The 25,364-nt window shown below is 52.3% G+C and overlaps 1 protein-coding gene across 1 annotated transcript in view; it reads left to right on the top strand.

The window, feature by feature from the left end:
• The window catches only part of PTPRF (protein tyrosine phosphatase, receptor type, F), a 304,224-nt gene that overhangs the window by 261,981 nt on the left and 16,879 nt on the right, over positions 1-25,364 (top strand). The window contains exons 20-25 of the mRNA XM_009332537.1: positions 95-185; positions 3,169-3,381; positions 6,483-6,637; positions 9,878-9,993; positions 15,926-16,023; positions 23,994-24,117. Of these exons, the coding sequence (XP_009330812.1) occupies positions 95-185; positions 3,169-3,381; positions 6,483-6,637; positions 9,878-9,993; positions 15,926-16,023; positions 23,994-24,117 (797 nt within the window). The remainder of the gene's footprint in view (positions 1-94; positions 186-3,168; positions 3,382-6,482; positions 6,638-9,877; positions 9,994-15,925; positions 16,024-23,993; positions 24,118-25,364) is intronic.

Below are 25,364 nucleotides of genomic sequence, written 5' to 3'. Positions count from 1 at the left end.
AAGTCATCCTTGGGCGGCATATGGCACGTGTTACTCTGTGATCTCCCAGAGAGAGGACTTAGGGTCCAGTGCTTATGCTTTCCTTCCTTCCCAGGTGGTACTACATCGTGGTTGTGCCAGCAGATCAGAGCACCAGCAGCCCAACTGCTCGGTGGCGGACACCTGATGAGATGGAGCTGGACCAGGTAGGAGTCTGTAGCAGCTGCAGTGATGGAAGTGGCTCCCAGGTGGCCCAGCACACTTTGCCCAGGCCTCCTGGCAACAGCAGGGGTGCAGCAACATAGGTGCAGGCTGTACGTCAGAGATGGGGGGTTGTGGGACATGGGGTGCCCACTCAGCCTTTCTTGGTTGGTGACCGCATGTAGGAAGGAGGCTGGAGTCAATCAAGGGAGGAGCCACCTCCCAGAATGTGCCCCATTAGGAGACCACACTTGAGTGTCTCAGAGCTCTGACCGAGACAGATCCTGTCTCGGGTTGTACACTCTTTGCAGCCTTTTTCAGCTGAAGCAACCATGCTGATTTTGAAAACAAGCTGGGAGAGAAAGGTAGTTTTCAGTTTATTAAGCTGTTCTGTCAGGAGGCTTTTCCCTCTCTGGATAGGACCTAAGCCTGCAGTTTGGATACACAGTTCACTCTAGTATCTAACAAAACCTGCAAAGCTCCCTGCACACTTGCTCGCTAAAGGCTTTCAGCATTCAGCAGCCCATTCACCCAAAGAAGATGCAGCTTTTTCTGTGCAGGAGTCCTCCAACACCAGTAGCACGGTACGTGTGCGGGTGTCAGGAGAGTCCCACACAAGGGGTTTGTGGGCTCTTTCTTCCCCACACACACCACCATCCCCAAAGTAATAAGGAAAAATTCCAAGAAATCACACACAGAAGGGTCCATTAAGAGAACAAAGTTGCAAGCTTGAAGCACTCAGAAATTACAAAGTGTTAGAAGCTGCAATTCAGCCCTTGCTTATTATTAATCTTTAATTATATGATTGCACAGTCTTTTCCATGGGGTCCCAGCTCAGGGCGTGTATGGGTGGATCTGTTCTGCACATGAAGCACAACTGTGTGATGGATAACCACCATCTGTAGGTCTCCTGCATCATTTCATTGCAGAAGTTGGGAAATGTCACAAGAAATAGAAGACTAGGATGAGAAAGGATGGTTTGGTTTTGAGCTTTAGGTGGTTGAAAGATATCGAGAGAACTGGTTTCTATCTCTGTTTCACCCAGCCCAGGGCAAATGATTTAAAACAAAATTTTCATTATCAGCCACTGTCTTGCATGTTCTGGTTTTTTGGAGTGCTCAGTTTGAGATCCTGGAGCCTCATTTGCAAAGCCTGAGCATCCCCAGCTGCAGAGAAAGTCAGTAGCAGCTCTGCTGTATACAGTCAGTCCTACAAAAAAAATGCTAAGTTTTCTTTAAAAACAAAACAAGCCGATGTCTTTTCAATTTGACATTCAAAGTTAGTGGACATTTTTTACATTAATGTCCCTGCATCTCTGTTCTCCATCTGTAAAATTAGGATAATCGCTTTCATCTCACCTCATATGGGTGTTTGGAAGATAAGATCGTTAATGTTTGTGAAGCATTTGTAATATTATAGTGATCAGCACCATAGAAAAGCCCACGAGGAAATTATTAATTTTGTCTTCAGAGCTGGATTTGAATAGTAAGCTGCATAATGCAAAGAAGAAAACAAAATATGGAATAGCTGCTCCTTGATTAATCACTGTCTGTCCCATATATTGAACAAAGCAGGGGAGTTACAGAAAAGGTGGTATGTGGCCATGCAGTCAAGGATTGTAACACAATGCACATACATAAGACAGCTAAATTAATTTTGCACAGGCAATATTAATTTTCTAATTTTTCAGGATCTGAACTTTGCAAGCCTAGCATTCTTTTGATGCAGTCTTTTGGTGTGTGTTACATATATAAATGGCAGTAGCATCCAGCAACCTCAATCACAACTGGAGCCCTATGATTTCATGCCCATGCACATACAGCTGTGCTTTCTGCCCCAAAGATCTCAGCTGTAATTTCAGCCAAGATGCAAGATGTGTGTAGGGAGCAAACTCCACAGTCCAAAGACTATCCTTCTGCCTTTTCCCCCTGCAGTTACAAGGATATTTGTGAAACACAGATTGCTCCATCCCTTTTTTTTCTTCTTTTTTTTTCCTTTTTTGTGATGTTGCAATGACAAGCTATAGCTTTCCTAAATTGCTCCAACATGAGTATTCATAAGAGGGCAAGAATGGGCTGTCGAGGGGAAAGAGGGGAGGGTGCCTTACCCAGCTTTTCCTCCTCAGAGGGAGTGAGCTCAGCTCAGCAGCGTGGCTTTTGTGTGCACATCACTGTCCCCAGCCCTGGTGACGTTCCCTGTCTGCCCTGACAGTGCTGCACCGATACATTCGTGTGTGAAATGTATTTCATGCCTCCTTCTTCATTTTAAATTAGAATTTCTGTTCCAAGCCTGATATTCATTTTTATTCATTAGAAAAACATCTTTAAACATCTGAGAGTCTTTCTTAGCAGTGTAATTGAATTTTTGTGTGTTTATATCCTTTTTCGTGAATTTGTGGCTGACTATGAAATTTGCCATTTTTACTCTGAACATCCCATGAAATCTGTTATCATTCTGTGTGATTTACACAAAGCTCTGCCTGCAACCCAGCAGCAGGTAAAATGCCGAAGCACTGACAGAAGGGAAAGACATGGCAAATGTCACTTTTTCCCTATATATCAGCATCAGCTGTAATTCACGTCCAGTGTCCGCAGAGAGCGTGAGTTGCTGTCCAGACCAGTATTTGGGCTGCAGAACATGGCCCGGTTCCCTTGCAGCCCACTGGGATGCATTAACTCCGGGTGACAGGCACAGCCAGGCTGTCTCAGCCCTAACATTCACCATGTCAGCATCCCAGGGTTCAGGACTTTCCCAAAGCTGAGCTCCTGGCAGAGGTGCTTGCAGTGAGGGTCTGCAGATGGGCGCCCCAGCAATGCCTAAACACATAACACATCGCTCTGGTTTCTTTGTACTACCACATCCAAATCAAACCCAGTATCTTCTCCTCCCTTCCCTTCCACCCTGCTGAGTCCTACAACCGGTAAGGTAACAGCGTAAGGCAGTGTCACGCTGGGCGAAGCAATAGTGATGCACCTTGTTTGTCCCCAGCTGCTGGAGGCCATAAGCCAAGGGAGTCAGAGCAGGCGCCAGCGCCGCCAAGCAGACAGACTCAAGCCCTACATTGCTGCTCAAATGGATCTGCTGCCCGAGACCTTCACCCTGGGAGACGAGAAGAACTACAAAGGTTTCTACAACAAGCCCCTGTCTCAAGACCTGAGCTATCGCTGCTTCGTGCTGGCCTCGCTGGAGGATGGAGACACGGTAAGGACTTTCTGCTGGGGGGGCACAGCCTTTCCTAGCAGAGCTGAGGTGGGCTCGGTGCAGGGAGGGTGAACAATTACTGCGAGCCAGGATGATGGAGTTTTCTCTGAAGAGAAGAGAGTGAGGCTGTGTAGATGGTGTCAACAAGCTGAGGCGTCCGTGGGAGTTGACTTGATAGATGGTGTTTTTGGAGGGAAATGGCACATATGTTTGACATAACAGATGAGAGTGGAAGGCAGTGTCAACACATGCGTTCTGCACAGGCTCGGTTCTGGCTTGCTGGGCTCTGCCCAGAGCAGAGCTTGACACATGGTTGGGAAGGGATAGGTTCTCATTCTGCTTTGGTTCAAGTAAGTGACTGTGGGAAACAGCCCCTTGAAATCCTACCCTGCACAGTGGCTGCTGAGAATCTGCGGTGAACAGGATGCTCCCTCTGCAAACCGGCCTTCACAGGCCCTTCTCTGGCCAGAGTCTCACTTCCAGATGATGTCTGGAGAAGCAAACAAACCTGCCTCCCATTGCAGTGGGTTGTCAGCAGGGCAAAGCTGTGCACGTGCATGCTGTGTAGGGATTATTGCTCCTGTGTCTCTCCTTGCTGGAGGCAAATGGGCCATGCCTTTGCCGGCAGCATGCTGCCGAGCACACGGGGCCTGGGCACGTGAGGGGGAAGGGAATAGCTGATGCAATAAGCAGGGAGCAGCACGGCGAGACCTCTGCATCAGTGTCCAGCTGTAAACACAGAGGGCAGGAGTGGTGGTGGCAGCAGTAGCAGCGGCCAGTGTGTAAATAATGGAAATAATAGAGATGCACAGAATCCTTTGGTCGGCTTCTGAAGTGCGGCTTCCTTCCTCAGCCTTGTTTGCTGGTAATGGCTCATTAGGGCTGGTCAAGTTCTTCATTACTCACCCAGCTCATGTGTTCTTGTGGCAAGATGTGCACACTGGTGAGGGAAGGAGAGTCACAGATTAACAGCAAGGTAAGGCAGGGGCCTCAGGATATGTTATCCTGGCAATCCCTGTCAAGAAGAAATGACCTTAACTAGATGATCCAGACTATCATCATCTCCCCCTAGCATAGATCTGCCACAGCCCTCCAGTGAGCCACCAGCCAGCAGAGTTATTACACCCTGACCCTAGAGACCACCTTTCTGCATCCCCTGCTGTGTCACACCCATTTTCATTTAAAGCATGAGGCACTCTGTCCAGGGCTGTGTACTATCTCCCCCACTCAACTCTTAAATTTCTTGCTGTGTCTCTAGTGTCAGTAGGCAAGTGTAACATCGCCATTCTTCAAAGGCAAAGGAGAGTGTGGCTGAAACACCATCTCTGACAGCAGGGCACCTGCACCTCACAGTCTGCCTTTGGAAATGCCACTGAGATAATGGTCCTTCTGATTTCTTCTGCTTCTGTCTTTTCTTGGAAGGAGGCATTTCCAAAGTGCGTCTGCAAAAATATGAATCTTTGCCCCTTGCACAAAGCTTTGGAGATGGACACGTGTTACCTTGCTGCACAGATCAGCATGCTCCCCCCACCTAATGCTGCTTGACCTTTCCAGGTAGTCACAGGCAAAGCCCTTGTGCCTTCCTCACAGAGTGGCCACTTGCCCATCCAAAGGGGAGCCCCAGGCCTTCTGCCCCATCCTCTCACCACTGATGTAGCATCTTCTTGTCTCTGCCACGCTCAGACAGAGCTGTTGCTGACTCCCTGCCCTGTTGTTTGAACTGAACAAGGGGGCGTAGGAACAGGCCAATGGGTTGCAGTGATCCCGTGCAAACTTTCTCTAGGAACAGAGCTGAACCGGGAGCCAGCAGCTATTTCAGGATCATTGAAACAGAGTCTTGTAGGGCTGAAAGGTTTCACGGACAAAGCAGCAACCACCCCCCACGCTCCCCCTCCAGCCAGTGGCATCTCTGACCGCTGATAAATCTGAGGAGAGCAGCTAGGATGCTGCACCTGGGTGTGCTGCCATAAGGATGTCACAGATAAGAGCATTTTCTGTACTCCACGCGTGTTTGAAACCAGGCTGGCTGGGATCAAGGGCACCTGTGAGAGGAGATCAAGATGTGCATTTGTGTGACACCAGCACGCTTGATTTTTCCCTTTCTTCCCCTCACATGCACGCAGACATGAAGTGCATGTTTAAACTTCGACCTTAAAGCAGGCGATTTATAGATCCGCAGGCACCTCTTCAGTGACCGAAACTTTCTATGGCAGGAGCAGAGCATTTCTGGCTCCCTAACGCAGGGCAGCAGGTGCTGCTCAAAAGCCACAGGCACTGAACTGATACAGCTCTGGCCCTCTCTTAATAGGGGGAAAAGATTTCTTTTTTGCAGCGTTTAACCCTTCTGACCCAGCGAGGCTGAGCTGTGAAGGGACAACACAGCTCCATAAGCCTTAGCAACAGCAGCAGAAAAAGCCAGGTGCAGTGTCATTTTTCTGCAGGAAAATGCAGGTTTGGGTCTCTGCTAATCCTGTCTTGCTGGTGGGGCTAGAAAGCTGTCCCTTCAGGTTATAAATCACTGGGCTGCCAGATTGCAGAAGTCTCTGGAAAGGAACCTGTGAGCAGGAGCCCCTTTCCACGGTCTGTCAGGGCTGAGACATTAAGTAGAAAATGTTCCTGTCATTTTGTTCTTTTAAGAAAACTGCCTAGCCCAGCAGGGGTTTTCCTAATATAGCCCTGTCCTGGAGAGATGTGTTGATACCAGCACAGCAGGTATTATAAACCACTTAGGAATCATCAGCCAGCCCGACTGTGCAATTGGTTGGGATTCAAAAGCTTGTGATTTGGCTCCAAGAGAATCCAGGGCTGGCAAGTGGCTCTTAGCTGGGCTGCTCCAGTTTGGCACCTCGAGGCCAGGTCTGCTAGCCAGCAAGTTGCTGGCACTGGGAATGTTTCACACCAGGAAGAGACTGTTCCCACAGCATGACCTCCGCTGATGCCAGGGGAGGGAGGATCTTGTGGTGCGCTGCTGGGCTTTGAGAAGCACGACCATTCCCTGCTAGCCAGAGGCCAGGGGAGACCTCTGCATTTCAGGGATGTAGCTGTTGCTTTAGCATAATGGATGCTTGCTTTTCTCTTCCTCTCCTGCCGGTGCTGTTCAGAAGAGATATGCAGCCAGCCCCTACTCAGATGAGATCGTGATGGAAGTGGCTTCAGCAAAGCAGCAGGATGAACCAGAGATGCTGTGGGTGATGGGACCCGTCCTGGCCGTGATACTAATCATCATCATTGTCATTGCTATACTCCTCTTTAAAAGGTGAGATCCAGTCCAGGACATAGTAGTTATGGCACAAGCACTACAGGTGGTGGCACCTTCAAGACCCTCCTTGTAGCCTTCAGATATGGGGTGCTCTGATAGGCAGTCCTTGGTGGTCATGGGGAGGAGGAAGGTCTCTACCTGGCACAGCAGAAGGCTGCTTTATAAAGAGAGCAGAAGGGCTGGGTATGCAGAAGTTAATTACTATCAGCCCCAGGACACAGAGCTGCTGTGGATTCTGGAAACGTGTGAGCAGTGGGACAGAGGAGAGCAGCTTTGTCCCTAAAGCCAGTCTGACTGCTCTGTGGTCTCTCAGCTTGGATTTGCAGCCTTGGGGACTTCTCTAGTACTGGTTTTCTGTGGAAATTGCCTGCTTGATCTCTGGCAGGTCCCCCCCACTACTGTGAATTTTGACTGAGGAATATGGTCTTAGTGGTGAGAACAGGGCATGGATGTGACAGGCTGAAATCAGGGTAGGAGCTCTCTTCCTGAGGCCTCTCGGTCCTGGCTGCCAGTTCAGGACCCTCCACACTCTGTGCTCCCTGCTGAAGCAACCACCTGCTTTTGCGTAGCAGAGCAGTCCTGCTAGAGCTGTAACTGTAGTGTGAGATGATTGTTAGTCCTCCCGAGGAGCCACAGGTTGCATTTGCATGTGTTAATGTAGCCTGTTCAATTACAGTAGGTCATTCTCTATCAGCTCAGCTCCAAGGTTCTGCTCCTCCTGGACTCTCTATTTACATATGTATCTAGCTCGGGGAAGGGAGCTGGCTTTGTTGTCTGATTAAATGGAGCTCTGCTGTGCATGTGCAGTCAGTGCCTTTCTGTGTCAGTGATCATCTCCTTTCTTCTGTTTCTGCTCTTCCCTGGATCTAGTAAACAAGAAAGGTAGGAATCTGTTTTACTGTCTTGTTTTGCTAAAATTTCAAGTCTTATTTCCCTTTTTAAAAATCAAGCCTGAAGCTAGTAAGGGGCATCTTTGTTTCTGGGAGTGTGGGGCATGCCAGCCCTGGGGGTTTACAAAGACTTTGTTTTCTCAAAGGTATCAGCCTCCCAGCAATTGTCAGCCTCTCACAGGTCTTAGGGAGACAGTTCCAACATAGACTTCCCAGATTGTTTTTGCAATGAAATTAAAAATCAAAAAAATAACACCACCAGCAGTTATAGGTGTTTCTTTGTTTTCTCAGTCACTTCAGACTGAGAGCTGTTCCATCAAAAATGCAGGTGCATTCTTGCAGTCTGTAATGATGAAGCTTTGAGGGAATACCAGGCAATTGTAAGAAACAAAGTGTTTGCTGGTCTTCAAGGAAAGAAAATGGCTCCGGGGGGATTCTGTACCTGGGCCCCATAGACGCTATGCCCAGCTTGGCTCAGCTTTGCTCTATCCCAGGGTCTGGTGTGGGTGGAGCACCAGGAAGCAGCATCAGCCCACTGTGCTCAGACCTGACCTTCAAGTCTCTGCTGTGTCCTAGCCCATGCAGCAGCAACATATCCCCTTCCAGCACCACCCACATGCACAGAGTGATACTGTGTTATCCTACAGTTTTTTGCGGTCCAGCGTCTCTTTGGAGGCATTTTCTCCCAAAGGTATCTGTGCAGCATATTCACAGGGTCAAATCTACAATGGGCATGAATTGAAGCTGAGTAGCAGTGGGTAGCTTGGGATCTGGAGGTTTGTTTAGCAGTTGTCCTGACTAGGCTAATGAGAGAGACAAACATTAATTATGTGCTATGCCCATTCCCCAGAAAAGCTGGGCCACTTTGCTCATGGGCTCAGGGACTGGCACACAGTAGCACATGGCGTAACCTGCTGTGCTCCTGATAGGAGAAACACTGCTTTATTTGTTTGCCATGTATTTTTCTTTCTTTCTATCAATGCTCTCAGTCCTTCAGCTCTTTTGTCTCGGTCCAGGCAGCTAGAAGGCTTCTGAGATGTTGAGATGACTCAGAGTAGTGTAAGACTCACAAGCTGGTCCTCCCCATTGAACAACTCCAGTGTTTGATGCAGCCACAGGCTGCAGATGGAGCTTGCTCACAGTCTGGGCCACAGCGGGAACGCAGGTTTCACTCGTGATTTATGCACTAAATTTTCCCTAATTGCTTCTCACTAGTGCCAGCCCAGCGTGCACAGCTCCCTGTAGAACTGAGAGCGCCCTGTGCCCGTGCAGAGCGTTTCTGATCACGTGTGGCTCGGGGTCACCACCATCCAGAGATGCAGCTGCCTCTGTGCAGAACCTGGCAACCCTTCAGGGTGCTTCGAAATGCCTCACAAGGGGGTAGAAAGCAGAGACTGACTGTTGCGATTTGCAGGATGGTAAATGTGCTAGCATTCATGCAGACTAGCAGTGATGCAGCTCCCTCTCTTCCAGAAAGCGTCAGGTCAGCAGAGGGGTTCACCATCAGACAAAATCCATTTTGGGGCTGTAGCCAAAAGACAAAGTCTCTGCGTATTGCTGCATGCTCAGCATGTTGGCAAAGCGCCAGGGTCAGCACAGACTCAGAAGAGAGTACTGCTGTCCAGCTCCTGCCCAACAGCCCTCTCTACTGCATGGGTATATCCACTATATTGTAATATAGAGCAAGAACCGGGACTTACAGTATCGCTAGAAACCCTTCTTGCAGTATTAGATGTTCCTTAATATTCACTTGTCCAGTTTTTGATTGGATCTGTCCCTGCTTTGCCTGTGAATTCTATAGCAAGAGCCTGAGGTGGTGACATTGCTCTAGGCATAAATATAGCATGAAGAGACAACAGCGTATTTTATTGTTCCATTAATACACGCCTTGGGTGCCTTCAACCATTCAAGACATGTATTAATGGCCCAATAAAACACACCCTGAAGAGCCTTTACACTATTATATTACAGCATTCTATATTTAAATATTTCTAATACTTGAAAAAAAAATTTATTATATCCTTCCACTACAGGAAATAGTTCCTAGAGAGAGTAAGAGGAAACAACTTCTTGCATCTATCTGCTTTTTCTCTAATAAATATTACACAGAATATTGCATTTCAAAGTGCCTCACTAATCAAACCTCTGCCATTGCTTACATATGATCCTTCCTGTTTCATAGATGGGAAATTGGAGGGATGGAAGAGGATGTGACTTGCCCAGAGCCCCTGGGAGCCTGGGCTGGAGCTGGGTATCTGGGACACAGGGACCCAGACTCCTTCCCAGGGTGGTTCATGCCAGTCTCTGCCAGAGCTCATCTGCTTGTCTCTGTCCTCTCTGTCCATAGGAAAAGGGCACACTCCCCCTCTTCCAAGGATGAGCACTCCATCGGCCTGAAGGACTCGCTCTTGGCCCACTCCTCTGACCCGGTCGAGATGAGGCGGCTCAACTACCAGACTCCAGGTAGGGAGCAGCTAACCCCCTTGCGCCCCACCTCCTCTGGTTCCCCTTCACCAGGTCCCCATGCCAGAGGAAGAGTTGCAGTCCTCCCCCCCAGCAGCTCTGCACCTTCTCAGTCACAGTGGCACAGAGGGGGCTTAGACCGAGGATATCCAGGTGTCCGTTCTCTGGTCTGCAAATCCTTCTCCCTGGCCCTGTCACTGCAGACACACAAGCCTGGGGAACCTGGACAGGGACAGCCAAGTGTGTGGTGTGTGTCAGACCTTATATGAAGCTCACTGCAGTTGTCCCAAGCCAGGAGGAGCCTCTGTGCAGAATTGGGAGAGCTCACCAGTGCCCATACCTGCGTTGCTCCTGGGTGCTGTGCTGGCTTGGTCCAGGCTGGGATTCAGCTCTGAGCACCACTGGTGCAGTGCTGGCCACAGGGGCTGCGTCTGGGAGAATCAGGAGGTACAGAGAGCCCTTGTACTGCTGAGGGTGTCCCAGCAGCTTCATCCTGGGATCTTTGGTGTTCTGACTCTCCTGCTCTGGCTCAGCTAAGGGTGAAGAGCTACCTGCAGCCTACATTGCTCCCCAGCCAGTGCTGTGGCCCAGTGAAGGGCGCTGCTGGTCACGGTGGCCTCAGTGCAGAGGATGATAGTTCAGTAAAAGTCGTTGCTTTCTGCATGTAACTGTGCACTGCAGAGCATCTCGTCATGCCTACACTGGCCTGTGGTGCCTCGGGGTGTAACTAGTTTGCCAGCCCGTGGAGGCAACTGTACTTCATGCTGCAGAAAGGTCTCGTGCTGCTGCTTTATGTCTGTATGTCTCTGATGGCACCGAAAGCACAGTATCTGTCATTGTAGCGATCAGAGGCAGGCTCACCCTGACTCGTTCAGAGCCTTTTGGAGAGTCCCAAGTCCTAGATGAAGTAGGGGAGCGCTTGGGCTTTTGTGATGGAGGGAGCAGTTCAGCAATAAATGAGGCACATACAGCTCTCTTCTAACTTGCAGCTCCTCCTGGTCTGTAACCTACTTTCCTTTTCCTCCTACTGCTCATTCATCTAAGAGCTTTCATCTAACAGGAGAGGTTTGAAGGGACTGTTTCCTGATGTAAACCTGCTGTGTCTGGGAGGGAGGGTAAGAGGAGCCTTTCCTGTTGCCGCTCACAGCGGTCTGGCTCAGACCTGGGGTGGGCTTCACCAGCACGTCTCCCTCTGTGCCAGAGCAGCTGTCAGAGATCTGTAGTTAGTGCATCTCCCAGGCAGGACTGATGGCAGATCTCACAGGTAGAGTGCAGCGACAGCCTGGCAGTTGCCAGCAGACCTGGCACGTTAATTGGCCACAACACAGACCAGCGTGGTATTGCAGCATGGGAGGAAAATGCTGTGGGGAGCAAGGGAGGCACCTGCGCTAGAGGAAGAACATCTCAACAGGCAGATCACTGGGAGCAGCACTAGGGGAGGGGGTCACACAGCGTCAGCAACAGCTGCAGCTTCTTGAGGAGGAGCAAGGTGTTGAACAGGGCTGCTCCAGGACACCTGTGCACGGGCACAGGTCTCTGTGACATGTCTCCACTGCCCAGGGACACAAGAGCCATCTTTGCTGTATGCTCATGGTTTATACATTGCACAGAGGAGTGTGACAGGTCAGGCTTGCGCCTACTCCCATCTCCAGTGAGATCGGAGTCTTTGCAACAAGGGCATCTCTTGCTAGAGCTGTAGGAAGGGTCAAGAGCTGCCATCAGAGAGAAGGGGGGTCCAGGAAATTTTCTTTTCCCGCCTGTGCCTAAGGATAAGCCAAAGACACTGGCTCATTCAGTAAGTTTGCAGAGCTCTCTGGAGAGACAAAAACAACCCAAAGTGCCCAGGTCACCCGAGACAGCAGCAGTGCCCTGGGATGCTGCTAGCCAGTGCTCCCCCACCAAGTGACAGCACTGTGTCCTCCTCCCCTTCTCCCCCCTTGCATCACTTGTGAGGCTCTGCGGGGCAGAAGGTGGGTGTCATGCAGCTAGAAGTGACTGTTCCAGCTCCTGACGAGCTTGTCCTCATTAATGGGGAGGCATGAAAACCACCAAGCCCAGTGGGCCCATGCTGTTGCCCCTGTCACCCGCCTGAGGTCGAGGCAGTGCTGCGTGGATGCATTGACAAGAGGTGCTGGCCACCGGCCCTGCACGCTTCGGTAGCTGGTCTCCCTGCTGGAGTGTGCTGAGCAGGGAAAACTTGTTTAATGCATAATTAACTGGGCTACTGTTATTAAATATTAAGCTTTCTCATTTTTGTGGTTTTTACTTCAGACAAGGGTTATTTCCCCCACTGTCAGCCTCCCTGTACTAATGTACCGCTGTGCCAAGTCGCTGAGAGGATGCGGGACCGGGCAGTGTCCCAATGCACCATGAAATGAGGCTGACTTGTGCTGCTGATGAGCTGCAAGTGAGCTGGAGGCTCAGGGACACTGAGCAGAGATTGCTGGGGCTGAGTGCAGTCCCCCTGGCCACCAAGCAGCACGGGTGTCCCCTGTACCTGCCATCCACCTGCCCTTGCTGGCTCCCCTTGAGCACGGGACCATGAACAGTGGTGTGCAGTGAGAAGTGTAGCTCTTGGTGTCAGATGAAGACCTGTGCACTCACTCCCCTGCAAGTACCTCCAGCTCCACGTGTTTGCCAGCGTCGGGATGGCGCTGGCCAGAGCCAAAAGCCCAGTGTGTAAAGGCCAGCTGCAGAGCAGCCCCCGGGGCCAGGCGGCTGGTCCTGTGCAGGAGGGAGGCTCCCGGTGCTGTGGCAGATGGTGCTTTCCTTTGCATCTTCATCTCTTTGTCTTTCCATTTCTGAACCTCTGCGATGATGACTAAAGGCTAATGGGATTTCTGTTCTTGCCCCGTTTCTTTTCATTGCAGGTGCCAGTGTCCCCAGTTGCCTGAATATCTCAAGTTAGTTTTAACTCCTGTATTTATCTTTTGACACCTTTTGCTTTTTCTTTCCCTTTCTCTCTCGTCTCTGTAATTTTTGTTTCAATGTCATGAAGGTCACCCTCACTCACAGCAGACTGTAGAACGGCAGTGATTTCACTTTCTGACATGAAGTGTGGGGCCAAGCTCCAGTACTGTTTGCACGGCACTACAGCAGCTCACCACAGCACAGTGCAGAAGGGAAGGCCCTGGGTGCTGGGCTGCCAGCTGCTCCTGCAGCAGCTCTCCTCCTGCTCCCGTGCCTCCTGCCCCCTCGCAGTGGCATGCCAGGCTCTGCCGTGGCACCAGGCCTGCAGCTGGCCCTGCATGGGGACAGATAACCTTGGCCATTCTGGAGGGGGTGGCCAGCTGAAAATCCCTGATGGACAAATTGAAGGATGCTCTGCAGCCCGGTGGTTGAACACACTCTCCTCCTACCTCAGGCAAACTCGCTTCCCTAGGCTGGGTTGCCTGTGCCATAGAGTTAGGCAGAACGGATGCCAAGGGATGCTGATCTTCTCTGAACTGCCGTGCAGTTGGTCTGCTTGGCTGTGTTGGCACCAGAGTCCCAGGCACAGAGCAGGGGGACTTACTGCTCTAGCAGGTTGGATGGAGTAGTATCAGGACTACTGGTGTAACTGTCCCTTTATCTCTTGTCTTGTGAGCTTCAAGTTCACTCTCAAACAACCATAAAAGCGTGTCCTCCCTGCTGCTTGATCTACAAGGCATCTGCATGTGCATGCAGGAATGGGAGAAGTACGTAGGACAGATGGTTCCCCCAGGAGCAGAGCCAAGGGCTTTGTAGTCTGCGGCCCCGCAGGCATTGTGGGACCTCTGAGCCCTTCTAGCCTGGTGGAGAGCTCGCTGTCCTCTTGCCAGAGTCATTGGAAGAGCAGGTAGAAGTCCTGGTAGTGTGTGCAAATCTCCTCTGTCTGGCCCTACACTGTCAGTGGCAGTTGTTCTAGGTTCACCATAATGGGATACCAACCACCTCTTTCTCCCCATCTGCTCTTGCAGCTCCTTTGCTGGCCAAAGGAGTGTTACAGCAACAAAACTGAAGTTTGGAGAGACCTCTTGTATTTCTCAGCAGAGATGAGTGTCTGCAGCTCTGCTGTGGTCCATGGCTTTGCCATACTTCATACATAACCGTATTGGGATAAGCACATACTGTGGCTATGTTCCAGCCTCTTTCTTCTTCCAGCCCCACACTTCTGCCTTGGTCCCACACTGTTCTCCTCATTCAGTTGCTCATCGGTAACAGCTCTGCGCTGCAAAAGCTGCTCCTGAGCTACAGCCTCTGGAGCTCTGGCTCTGGCACCAATGAGCAAATTGTGCAGAAATCAGAGCATCGTCTTTGTGGGCCTGCTCAACCACCTCGGGGATCCTGATGGGTGAAGTGGCAAACAGAACCATTTGCAGGAGGACCTCAGCACAAGGTAGAAGAGGGATCTTTCCTTCTCCGTCTGTCCATGTGCTCTCAGGCCATCTGTGGATAGCTCTGTGCTGTCAAGTGATAGAAGGACAAGTGTGTGTTGGATCAGGTCTTGCCTATATGCAGCCATGTCAGATGCTTTTGGCAGAGGTGTGAGGAGCCCTGCTGTGCAGTGGTTGCAGTGTAACACTTCTACCATGTTATCACCTAGGGATTTGTCACCACTGTGTAAAATGCACGTACCCAGCCTGGGGACTGCTCCATCACCTCGGCGGCCCATCACTGCCATCTGTGGCAGCGTTCAGACTCCTGAGTGATTGAGAAGCTCCTGGCCATGCTCCAGCCTGTCTCCCTGGGTGTGAATCAACAGCTTCAGCCTATTAATAATCATTATTACCCACGTGGGGTTTCTGGGAAACCCATAGAGCAGCCGATGGAGTCACGAGCCTTGGGATTTGGATGAGCCAGGCTTTGGATTAGATGTTTCACAGCCACGTTCCTGCCAATTCACCATCTCAGCTTCAGAGAAAGAGGCTGCGATGGTTGAGCCCTGAATCCCAGGGCCCCAGTAGGGCTCCTCCCAATCCCACATGTGCACCCCTACAGTACCCGTCCCCTGTGTGCCGGGTACCTGTGCGAGGGGACCTGTGGGATCCCCTCCTCTGGGCCTCTCCCCTGAGCAGGGCTTGGGCAGTGCCCAGGATGAGCCGTACTGTGCATCCCTGCTTTAGACAGGGCAAGACTTCTGCCGTGGCTTGAGCTGCATCCCAGCTCGCAGCAGCCTCCCAGAAGCTTGCTGTAGGGCATGTCACTGCACATGGTGCCTTACACAGGCCAGCCCTGTGCACCTGGATTTTGGGCCCTGGAGCTGGCTCTGCCTCCGGAGCACCACTGAAAAGCACTGAGTTACGCAGCTGTGGGCAGAGCTGCTCCTCAGCTCCAGGAAAGTTGTGCAATCTCTGACCAGGAGAGCAGCCGTTCCTCCGTGGGGCCCTTCCAGTCTTTCTCTAGCTCCCTAGGGGCTGGGGCAGCATCTACCTACCCAAAAAGCTGTGCACATGTACCACAGAGGTTTCCCCTGGTGCAGGTCTGGGCGAGTTTCTTCTTGGCTAATGCCGTTGTTAGGGGTAAGCAAGAGGATCAGCCTCAGCCCTTGGCGGTGAGAGCACCAGAGAATCAGTGTGTTCAACTCCAGCCTATGCGGGAGCCCAGGAAGCGCACTGACAGCATCTCCTCGGCCTGTTCCTGCCGGGGGCTTGCCCAAGCCCCTGCCCGCTGCGTGGCCTGCTCTGTGTGCCCGGTGGCTGTACTGTCCGAGCATGCTCACCCGGTCATGCACATTCTGCACATCACCTTTCTTTTCTGTTTTACCAAACCGTGTGCTCTGATAGTGCGTGCAGCATGCCATGTGATCTCGCCGACTTCCCATCCATCCCGCCCAGCGCTTCACATAGTCACACGTGTCCACCTTGCACCCACCGTTCGCGTTTGCTATGCACATGCTGCTGTTGAGCCTTCCTCAGCCGTGTAGAGCTGTAACCATTTTCCTCTCCCTTCTCCCTCCTTGTCTCGCTTGCAGGCATGCGTGACCACCCCCCCATCCCCGTGACGGACCTCGCTGACAATATCGACAGGCTGAAAGCCAATGACGGGCTGAAGTTCTCCCAGGAGTACGAGGTGAGCGTGAGAGCATGCTGGGCGGTGGGGGCAGAGCGATGCTGGCCAGGTCCCTCAGCGGAATGGGCTTGAAAGCTGAGCTGTGCCTCCCCCGCACCGGCATCGCCTGCGCGGGCCCCAAGCCAGGCCTGGGAGCCTGCCAGCTCTCCCTGCCAGCCCCAGAGCGGTGGGAACTCGCCTTGAGCAGTTGAAGCATGGCTTGTACAGGGAAAAGACCTTGCAGCTGAACATGCAGCAGCCCGCTATGCTCCCACCATGGTGCTCCCACCACGGTTACAGTCTTAGGAGTGAATGGGAGCTTGTGTCTACCCACCTGGGCTGTCGCTGTTTACTTTGTTGTTTTGCTCCGTGAGGGCTGCCCTCCGTGCAGGTTGGCTGAGGTATTTCAGTCCACAGCATCCCGTGCCCCTTCGCTTCCATCTGCATTCAAAGCTTTGCTTTCTGTGCCATCCTCCACTGCTGACAAACACGCATTCGGATTTTCATTACTGCTTTCCCGACCTACTCTGCCCCGGCACACTGCTGGACTGTGCTGGCATTAGCCTGGGCCATTCAGCATCTCTGCCACCAGAAACTCTGCTGATGTCCCACTGCCCTGGAGCAGTCCCGTCTCCCCTCCCTGCCTGGAGCTCTCTGCCTGTGCCCTGTAATCCTGAGCTGCAAATTCCCCCAGCACTGCTGAATCACACTCCCGCCCTCCTCCGTATCTCTGGTGGAGCCCCCAGATAGGTACTGTCCGCACCCACCACCGAAGCTACCTTTGCTAACACACACAGGCAGGCGCTGGGCGTTTGGTGAACTCCCCCACCCTGCACTGCACCTCTCCCAGCCTGACCCCCTCCATTCCCATCCTCCCCTGAGGACAACTTGCCGAGGGGGTGCACACGTGAAGGGGCAGGGGCTGACCTGCACAAGGACTGCCTTGCCTTTCTCGCCGCTCTCCAGGCTGGATGATTAGGTTGAAAACTTGTAAAGTCGGGGAAAGTTCCTCTGCAGCCGTGAGAGCAGCAATGGCAGGATATATGTTTTCCTGTGCTTACATGCAGGACCCTCTTGAGCTGCAGGGGACTTGTAAATAAACCCCCCACTAGTATTAAAGAGGGAATAAATTTGGGAAGTGTCCTTTGCATGTGTTATCACTCCTGTTTGAATTGTTATCTGCCTGTGCCTGTGGCCTCCCGTTCCTGCAGCATACCTACACTGATTTATGAGATGAGATCAGAACATTTGCCCACGAGGTAGGATTATATATGCCAGGAAAGGGAAAGCAGATCTCTGTGCTGAGAAGGTAAGGGATGCATTCCAGCTAGTTCAAAGGGTGTGCTGCGTGTATCTGAGGAAGGCGCAGAGCTCCTTTTTCTTCAGGATGCCAAGTGGAGGGCTTTGCCACCCCTCTGCATACTGCCGTTTAGACCAGAGAGAAGCTGAGCTTTCACCAGCTACAGCATTACATCACAACTTGGGAGATGTGTAGAGAAATAATGTGCTTCCCTTGCAGTTACCTGCGTGTTCATGTATGTCCTGCCAGTGGTGCCAAGGTACGCAGTCACGTCTGTCTGCCTTGGGCTTTTTGTTGTAAGTCCAGCTGAAATGTTAAGCAGGTCTGTCCACTGTGCTACAGGCAGACTGTCCCTCTGCTGCACTGTGGGGCTGCCTGTGCACTCCCATCCGCGCACTAGGCCTGCACCGGTTTGAGCCTGCAACGTAATACTGAGCTGTGGGAACTGTTTCAGAAAAAATTAGCATTAAGTAAATTCTCTTAGCTGTTTTCATGAGCCCCTCTCTTCTCATTTCTCTTTCTTTAGAATATCATGGCTGGTTGAGAGCACCAATCAGTTGTACTTTTCATGTTGAAGCAGCTATTAAGTAGCTGATTGTTGCATGTAAATTTTTTTTCCCCTGGATTCTGCTGCATTTGACTCTTCATCAGCCAGAAATTACTGAACATGACAGGCTGATACGGTGTTTGATACTAGGATAGACCCCAAAGCAGAAGTGGTTGCCCCTTGTTGGCATGTGGGGATCGGTACAGTCATTTCCCATTTGAGATGCCAGTGAGAAAAATCCTGGACTGAGTTTGCAGAGAACGGCAGCTGCCTGTGCAGGACTGTGGTGGCAGTGGGTCTGCTCTCATCCTGGTCCCTGTGTGCAGAGGTTTGGCATGGCAATAGCTCTTTTTGGGGCCTGTGGTGGGAGGGCTGGAGGGCAGGATGGGCAGGGGACACGCTGCTGAGTAAGGCAATCTGCAGAGTGGATGCAGAAATAGTGGAGGTGGGAGGGGAGCAGGCTGTGCAGCCCCTGTGGGAGCTTGTGCTTCCCGGTATGGGGAGAGGCAAGGAACCATCGCTCACCAAATTCTGTGCAATTGCAGTCATTAAGTGAGGATACAGTCCCAGCACACACCCTGGGACTGTGTGAGCCCCAGACCTACGCAGAGCTGAGTGGTGACCCAGCACTTCGAAAGATGGAGGCCCCGACCCTGTTTCCCTATAGCATGATAGTGCTGCCGGACTGGGCATAGCACAGCTGAGCAGGGAGAGCTGAGGGACGAAGGCATCACAGATGAAGCCTCAAGGCCCATTTGCTGTTTGGTTGTGCTTTGGAATTGTTGCATTTTAAGTGTTTTTGCAGAGCAGCCTAACATCTCTGTGGGGTGCAGGGCTGATTATAGATTGCTCACGTTCCAGCAGCAGTGGCACCCCAGGCAGAGAGCAAATATTTAACAACATTTTTAACCACTGAGGCCAGCTGCCCAGAGCCATCAGTCTGGTGCTTGCCTTGGTTGTGCAAGCGATAGCAGGGTAACCTAGATGCAGGTGACACAAAACAAGACCTGTCAGCACATCCCCGCATACCTGGGAAGGGAGCAGGGAGGGTGGCAGAGATTTCTCGGAGCCATCTGACCTCCATTCCCGCAGGTCAGAGAACAAATAATATTGCTCACACCAGTTTGCCAGCCCACATGGCCTAGTAGCCTGTGCAACAAAGCCAGCACGGAGGGAGCTGTGCGCTGGCTGCAGCAATAGCAGTCTCTAAGCTACGGGTTAGCCCTCGCTCCCGACAGGCAGGGAGCAATTCCAGCTGGACCTGCTGGTACCCCTGGTGCAACAGGAGAGGTTGAACTGCAGGTGCTGGGAGCTGAGGTGGCTGCAGGCACATTTAACTCTGCTGCCAGCTGCTCTGGCGTGGTGCATAGCACAGCCCCACCACGCTCTCCCGGGCATGCAGCAGAGCTGGGGGGAGCAGAGTGCAAGGGTCTGGCAGCAGCTCCTGGTCCCCGGCCGCACCAGAAGAGTATTTCATTTTTAGTGTACAGTGAGAGCTACAGTGAATTTACAGTGTGGGATTAATGGAACTAAATAAGTAGAAGGGAGGCTGAGCCCCTTAATTATTTATCTGCGGGCTGTGGTGGGCACTGCAGCTGTGTTGGAGCTCCTCCTGTGGGCCACCTTCCCATGCTGCAGCCTGTGGACGTGGGGCAGGATCCTGCCCTTGGATGGGGAATACCCACACTGGTACAAACAAGTGTGGAGGCACACACCGCATCTCGCACTTTCACTGTGGGATCCAGCAAGCCGAGTGCTGCTGTCCCCTTTGTTGCTATTAGCAAACATAGGACAGATTGGCTCCAACCAGGGCTGGTTCCTGCTCCTTTGTGGCTTCTGCCATTTCTGGGCTAGATCATGCACCATCTTCCCAGGGGCAAATTTTTTCCTTACATCCAAACTGCAACTTGTGGCCATTGCCCCTCATGCCCAGTCCCTTCGGCATGTCCCTCCAGTGGACAGCCCCTGGGAGCAGAGCAGGTTGGAGGTGATGAGAGCCAGGCAGCATGCCACTGCCCAGCACGTTAGCCCTTGATAATCTTTAGGTTGTGCATGAGATTTGACTGTACTCCTGCTTCCCAGCGCGGTGGGGAGGCTGCAGCCCCTTCCCCATGGTTTTGTATGGAGAGAAACACTGCTGGCCTGCCCAAACCCCGTGTTCGCTTGCATTTCCCTTAAAGCCACCAAGGACATTGCATCTGCCATGCCTGCAGCCCTGACAAGGCAGCTTAGGCAGAGGGAGAGGTGCTTGGGTGGGTACCTGGGGCTGGTGAGCCCAGGAGGTGCTGGACCCAGGGTCCAGATAGCACCCGGGGAGCTGCATGTTGTGGGTTTAATGGGCTAATCAGGAAGCTGACTGGCAGGCACGCAGCACTCACGTTCCGGTAATAAGAAAAATAAGGCTGAAGCACTGCCAGCAATTGATTCAGGAGCGCGTTATGTCCTCATTTGAGACGCAGCGCAGATTGACAGTGGTCAATGCCTGTGCTAATGTGGTTGACTTCACAGGAGGCCGGGAAGCACTCACAGCCTGAGCACCTTCCCCTCCCCATGCCCTTGTGCAGCCGCCTGGGCTGCTGAGCAGCACGGGGCCCTGGCTGCCCAGCTCCTTGGCTGCCGCAGCCAGGGCCAGCCGAGCTGCTGTGCTGCCCCAGAGGTTTGCCTGTCCGGGCTGCCCATGCCTGCCAGCAGCGCAGGCAGCTGCAGGGACTCTGCATACAGAGGGATTTTGGAGCTGCACTGAGGAAGGGGAGCAGCAAACCAAAGGTGGACCGTGTCTGAGCGACAAACTGGCACCCAGAGATGTTTTCAAGGCATTTGTAAAGTGCTCTCGAGTCTATCGAGGAAAGAGCCTTTTTCCAATCCCGTTTCAATGGTCTGGCTCTGTTTTTAATGTTGATGGCAGTAGCAGCAGGGATCCCTGAGCTGCTTTGGAGAGATTGCTCCTTGCACTTCCATGCTGGGAAGGAGGAGTTCTACTAATTGGGCTTTTTCTTAATTTGCACTTGCTGTCTTACAACATTTCCCCTGTCACTTTAAAGCAAAGCAAAACTAAAAGTCATGGTGCTTTTAAGTTTGTTCCTGGCTCATTTCCTTCCAATTTCCCAGCCCTTCTGCTTTCTAGGAAGAATGAGTTGAAAGTGTTACTCTGATCAAGTTTTGGGATGAAGCAGTGATTCCTGTGAGCTCCAGAAAGGAGCAAGAGCAGACTCCCAGTGCCCAGGCAGCTGTGGAGCAAGGTGGGGAGACAAGGCAGTGCTGCCGTACTCAGGGGCAGCAGAGCATCATACGGAGATGGGACAAGACTTGCTAACCACCACTCCGTGTAAGGGCTTCAATTGCTCTCTGAGCAGCCCATCATCCTCCCATTTATTTACTCATTTGTTTGCCTTAAAGGGGGGAACAGGTGTACATTAATTCATCACCAGAGTTTAAATTAAATCATTTTACTTCTAAATGAGTCACTAATTTGCAGGAGTATTTAATTAGAGCCTCTTTGCACTCAGGTGCTGTATTACTTCTGACTTTCTCACCTGTTTGCCCTCTTAAGAGGCTGATGATGATTAGACCATTTCTGCACATCCTCGTTGCACATCAAAGCAATTAACCCTAATGGCAACACCTTGGTGCTCCTCCTCAGTTCTGGGGGCTCTTGGCAGCCTTGTCTCCCCCAGGAAATAACCCTTTCCACCGCTGTGGCAGGACGCAGACTTGCTGTGCAAAGCACACTGCACCCCACAGCTTGGGCAGCCCTGCAGCCTTTTGGCAGTGATTTGCAGCATAGATTGAGCGCAAACAACTGCAGAGCTCTCCCTGCCTCTGCTGTGAAGGGAGGCTCCAGCACCCACCTGTGCCCGACACGAAGCAAGTGTCCACAGAGTGCAAGCAGGGCTGGTGCTTTCTTGTGTTGCTCCTCAGCGGCAAGAAAATGCTCACTCATACCTTCAGGGCCGGTCTCAGCTCCACCGCCAGCTAGCCAGCTCTCTGCATGGGCTGTCTGTGCAGACTAAGGCCACCTTTTTGAAAAAGAAGTGTTATTTATGTCTTTAACAGGCATCGGTGAATTTTCCTCCTTAGTTTGTCTATTTGTGCTTCTCCTTCAGTGTGCTCCGAATTGACTAGACCGGTATCAAAACCCGTCTCATTAATCTCTACTCCATTTTGTTCCTCTTACTTTTTCATGCCTTTGATCATTTATGTTGCTCTTCTCCAGTTCAGCCCCACCATTAGGTGGGCAGCAGTCATCCCTGCCACACAGCTGAGGGAGGAAAGAATCCAAAGAGCTGATGCAGTGAGCAGCCTATCCTGAAAACAAAATACAGGTGCCTGAGCGAAATGAAGTGCCCCAGAGAGCCGTGAGCTGCGCTGGGACATCTCTCTGCCTGGGCAGAGGAGTGTGCAGGGGCTGTGGCAGCCAGGCCAGTGGGTTTCCAGCCAGAAGTGGTGCTTGCAGTCTCCACTCCCACCATCCCTGCTGCAGCGCCTCTGAGCGCTGCTGCTGCCTGCTTATTATGCTGATAATAGAAAATTACAGGTTTTCTGTAGGAAATGTCTATTTACATCCTACGTTTCCCAAACTACGTATTAGCATCGCTGTGATGTCACATCCTCCTGCGCGTTTTCATCAGCGCTGGCCCCTCTGCCTGCAGGCAGCCTGCTGCTGCAGGGAGGGCTGGTGGGGATGGGCGACTGCCTCTTGGCACAGGGCTGGCCCATGCCCTGTGCAGGCAACAGAGCCCTCGGGGGCCGGTGCTCTGTACCCAAGCTGGGTACCTACACCCACTGCCAGCTGCTTGGGAAGTGCCTGCTCAGCAGTGCAGGAGAGTAGGGTACAGTGATGGGTGTCACCTTGCGCACAGACAGTGGTTGATGGGGCTGAGCAGAGGGACCGTGAGGGCCATCCAGGTCAGCCCAGCCAGGGAGCTGTGCTTCCCGGCTCAGCCTTTTGCTCACAGCTGATGCAGAGCTGACAGACTCACGGGCGTTTTGCTGCCTGAGAAACCTTCTGACATGGCTCTCTGCCAAGCGATGAACGCGGATGCCTGCAGAGAGAGTAACGTGCGGTGCTTCCCCTGGCCTGTTTTGCTCAATATTTTTGCCTGTGGGCCAGCAAAGCTTCAGGGACCCTGAGCTGGAACATGATTTTAAGAAGGCTTTGACTGTGTTGGTAATTTCGGGGGTAGGGGATTCATGGGATGACTGATTTCTGCTGTAGCTGCCTGCCCCGGGCTTGCCCAGGGCTGCATGTGCAGAGCAAGTCCCTGCATGAGGCAGCTGTCTTATCTGGGTGCCTCACGTATCTCTCAGACAAAGAGGCCATCCCATCTCAGAGAGGGGCTTTGGGGATGGTCCTTTTTCACCTTGTTTCGTGCATGGGCAAAGACAACAGGAAAGGCTGCATGGCCATGGAGGAGCCATGCACTAGGTGCGCTAGCACATGGCTCGTGGGAGAAGCATTGGGTGTGCGAGGCCAGGACGCAGGTGGGATCGGTATGTGTGCTTTTCAAGCAGTTGCATAGCGTGCAGGCCTTTGGCCAAGATTTATAACCACGTCTCTTCTCCGGGTTTATAGTTCCTTGTCACTCTATTAACTCAAACGAGAGATGTTTACATTGCATAAGTAGCTGGAGCAGTGGGTAGTAACCTATCAATTTTCATGACTATTCCCTGGCAAAAGCTCATAGGCTGTCTTGCAGGACACTAATACCCAAAGCTCCTGGGACACAAGACACCCAGGGCTTGCTATATTTCAAGAGACTGCAGTTCAACAGCTAATAAAACCACTAGGTCAAGAACTGCGCGGTCAGGTCTCTGTGGAGTCCTGGCATAAGACCAAATTTCTGCTGATGGGTAGCTCCAGAGGAAAGGATGAGCACGCAGCAAGAGTGGAGGTGAAGGCTCATCTGCAGCAGGCTGCCCTAGCGAGGGGCTGCTTTGCCTGCAGGTCACAGGAGGCAGGTCCCACTGGAGACTGGGTTTCGGTGTGGTCTGGCTTGACACTGCTGCTGGGGGCACCCACGGAAGTTGCGTCTGGCCTGGGGAGAGGTGTGCAGGGAGATGCAGATTTCCTGACTGAAATGCACGTGTGCTGCAGTGTCCCGCTGTGCTGTAACTGCTCCTGACTCCCTCCCTCTCTTTCCACAGTCCATTGATCCGGGGCAGCAGTTCACCTGGGAGAACTCCAACCTGGAAGTGAATAAACCAAAAAATCGCTATGCAAACGTGATTGCCTATGACCACTCACGTGTCATCCTGACCTCCATCGATGGTAAGAGTGACTCTAGCAAACGGCTGAACCTGGCTGTAGCAGGGGACCGTCTTTTTCCCTGTTGTCAGTCGAGCAGGGGCAAACACCAAGAAACATAATCAGCATGAGCAAATGTGTGTTCTGGCTGGCAAGAAGAGAGGAAGGGCTCTGCAGAGCTGCCCCTGCTTTCCCAATGTCCTCAGAGCAGTGTGCCTCGTGTGGTTGCTTCTTGCTACTGCTGGTGCCAGCAGAGATGTCTGTCCCAGCAGCCTCCCTTCTCACTGCTGGCCCCGCTGTGACTTCAGCTGCCTTCCTCGGCACATGGTGGGACATGGCACTGTTAGCTCTACCACCCTCTGTCCCAACACGACTGCAGGGCCGGTATCTTCCTCTGGGACTTGTCAGTGTTTGCTCCCAAGTAAGTGCCCAGAGCTGCACAGGATGAGGGGTGCCCCTTCCCCTGGGATATCGGGCTCCACACGTCCCTCCATGGGAGATGCATCTGGCCCTGCTGTTCATAGCACTGACCCCCATGGCTCCAAGAACCAGCCCCACATCTCTGGAGTCTGGGCTAATACATGCTTTTAGTGCCTGCTTTGCAGTCCCCTTGCGCACAGAGGAGCTAGAGCCCAGGTACCGAAGCCCAGGCTCACTCGTTCCCACTGTTTTATAAATCAGCACCCAGCTCTGCACACCAGAACTGAGCCCGCTCATGGGGGATGAGGAAGGTGCAGCTAATTCAATGCACCCCTGGTTGGGGAAGCGACTGGCGCCTGGCTTTGCCTACGGGTGGCCCTGCAGTCACTAGCATCCTTTTTCTTGGGATGGAAGAGTCTTTTCTAATGCTAATGCACCACTCGTCCTCTTTGGGAGGAGGAGGGGGTCCAAACAGTCCCTCACAGCAAGGCTCGTTAAGCAGCAGCAGCTATGCGAAGGCCTGGCATGCCTGATCATGGGCAAACCCTGTTAGACAGCTGTGGGGTGAGCACATGGGGGAATCCCTGTTTTCCAGCCTGACTCAGTTGCTGTAAGTAGTGTCTGTGTCTTCCTGGGAACCGTTCCCGAAGCACCCTGCCAGGTCCCTGCTGCCCATGCCAAGGGAGCCGGGCGCTGCGCTCTAGCTGCTGCTGCTCCCCGAGAGCCACCAGCACTTTGTTTCTGCTGGAGACTGCTGGGACCTGTAGAAAATTCCCCAGGACAAAAGGGCGAGGGGGAGACCCCCAGCTTTATTTCCTTCCTCTAATGAAATGCAGATGCGCTCTCCTTGG

The sequence above is a fragment of the Pygoscelis adeliae genome, unplaced genomic scaffold (assembly GCF_000699105.1).
Source record: "Pygoscelis adeliae isolate BGI_AS28 unplaced genomic scaffold, ASM69910v1 Scaffold449, whole genome shotgun sequence".
In the NCBI taxonomy this organism is placed as follows: Eukaryota; Metazoa; Chordata; class Aves; order Sphenisciformes; family Spheniscidae; genus Pygoscelis; species Pygoscelis adeliae.
Note: the sequence above shows the minus strand (reverse complement) of the source record. Positions and strands in the feature narration are given on the sequence as shown.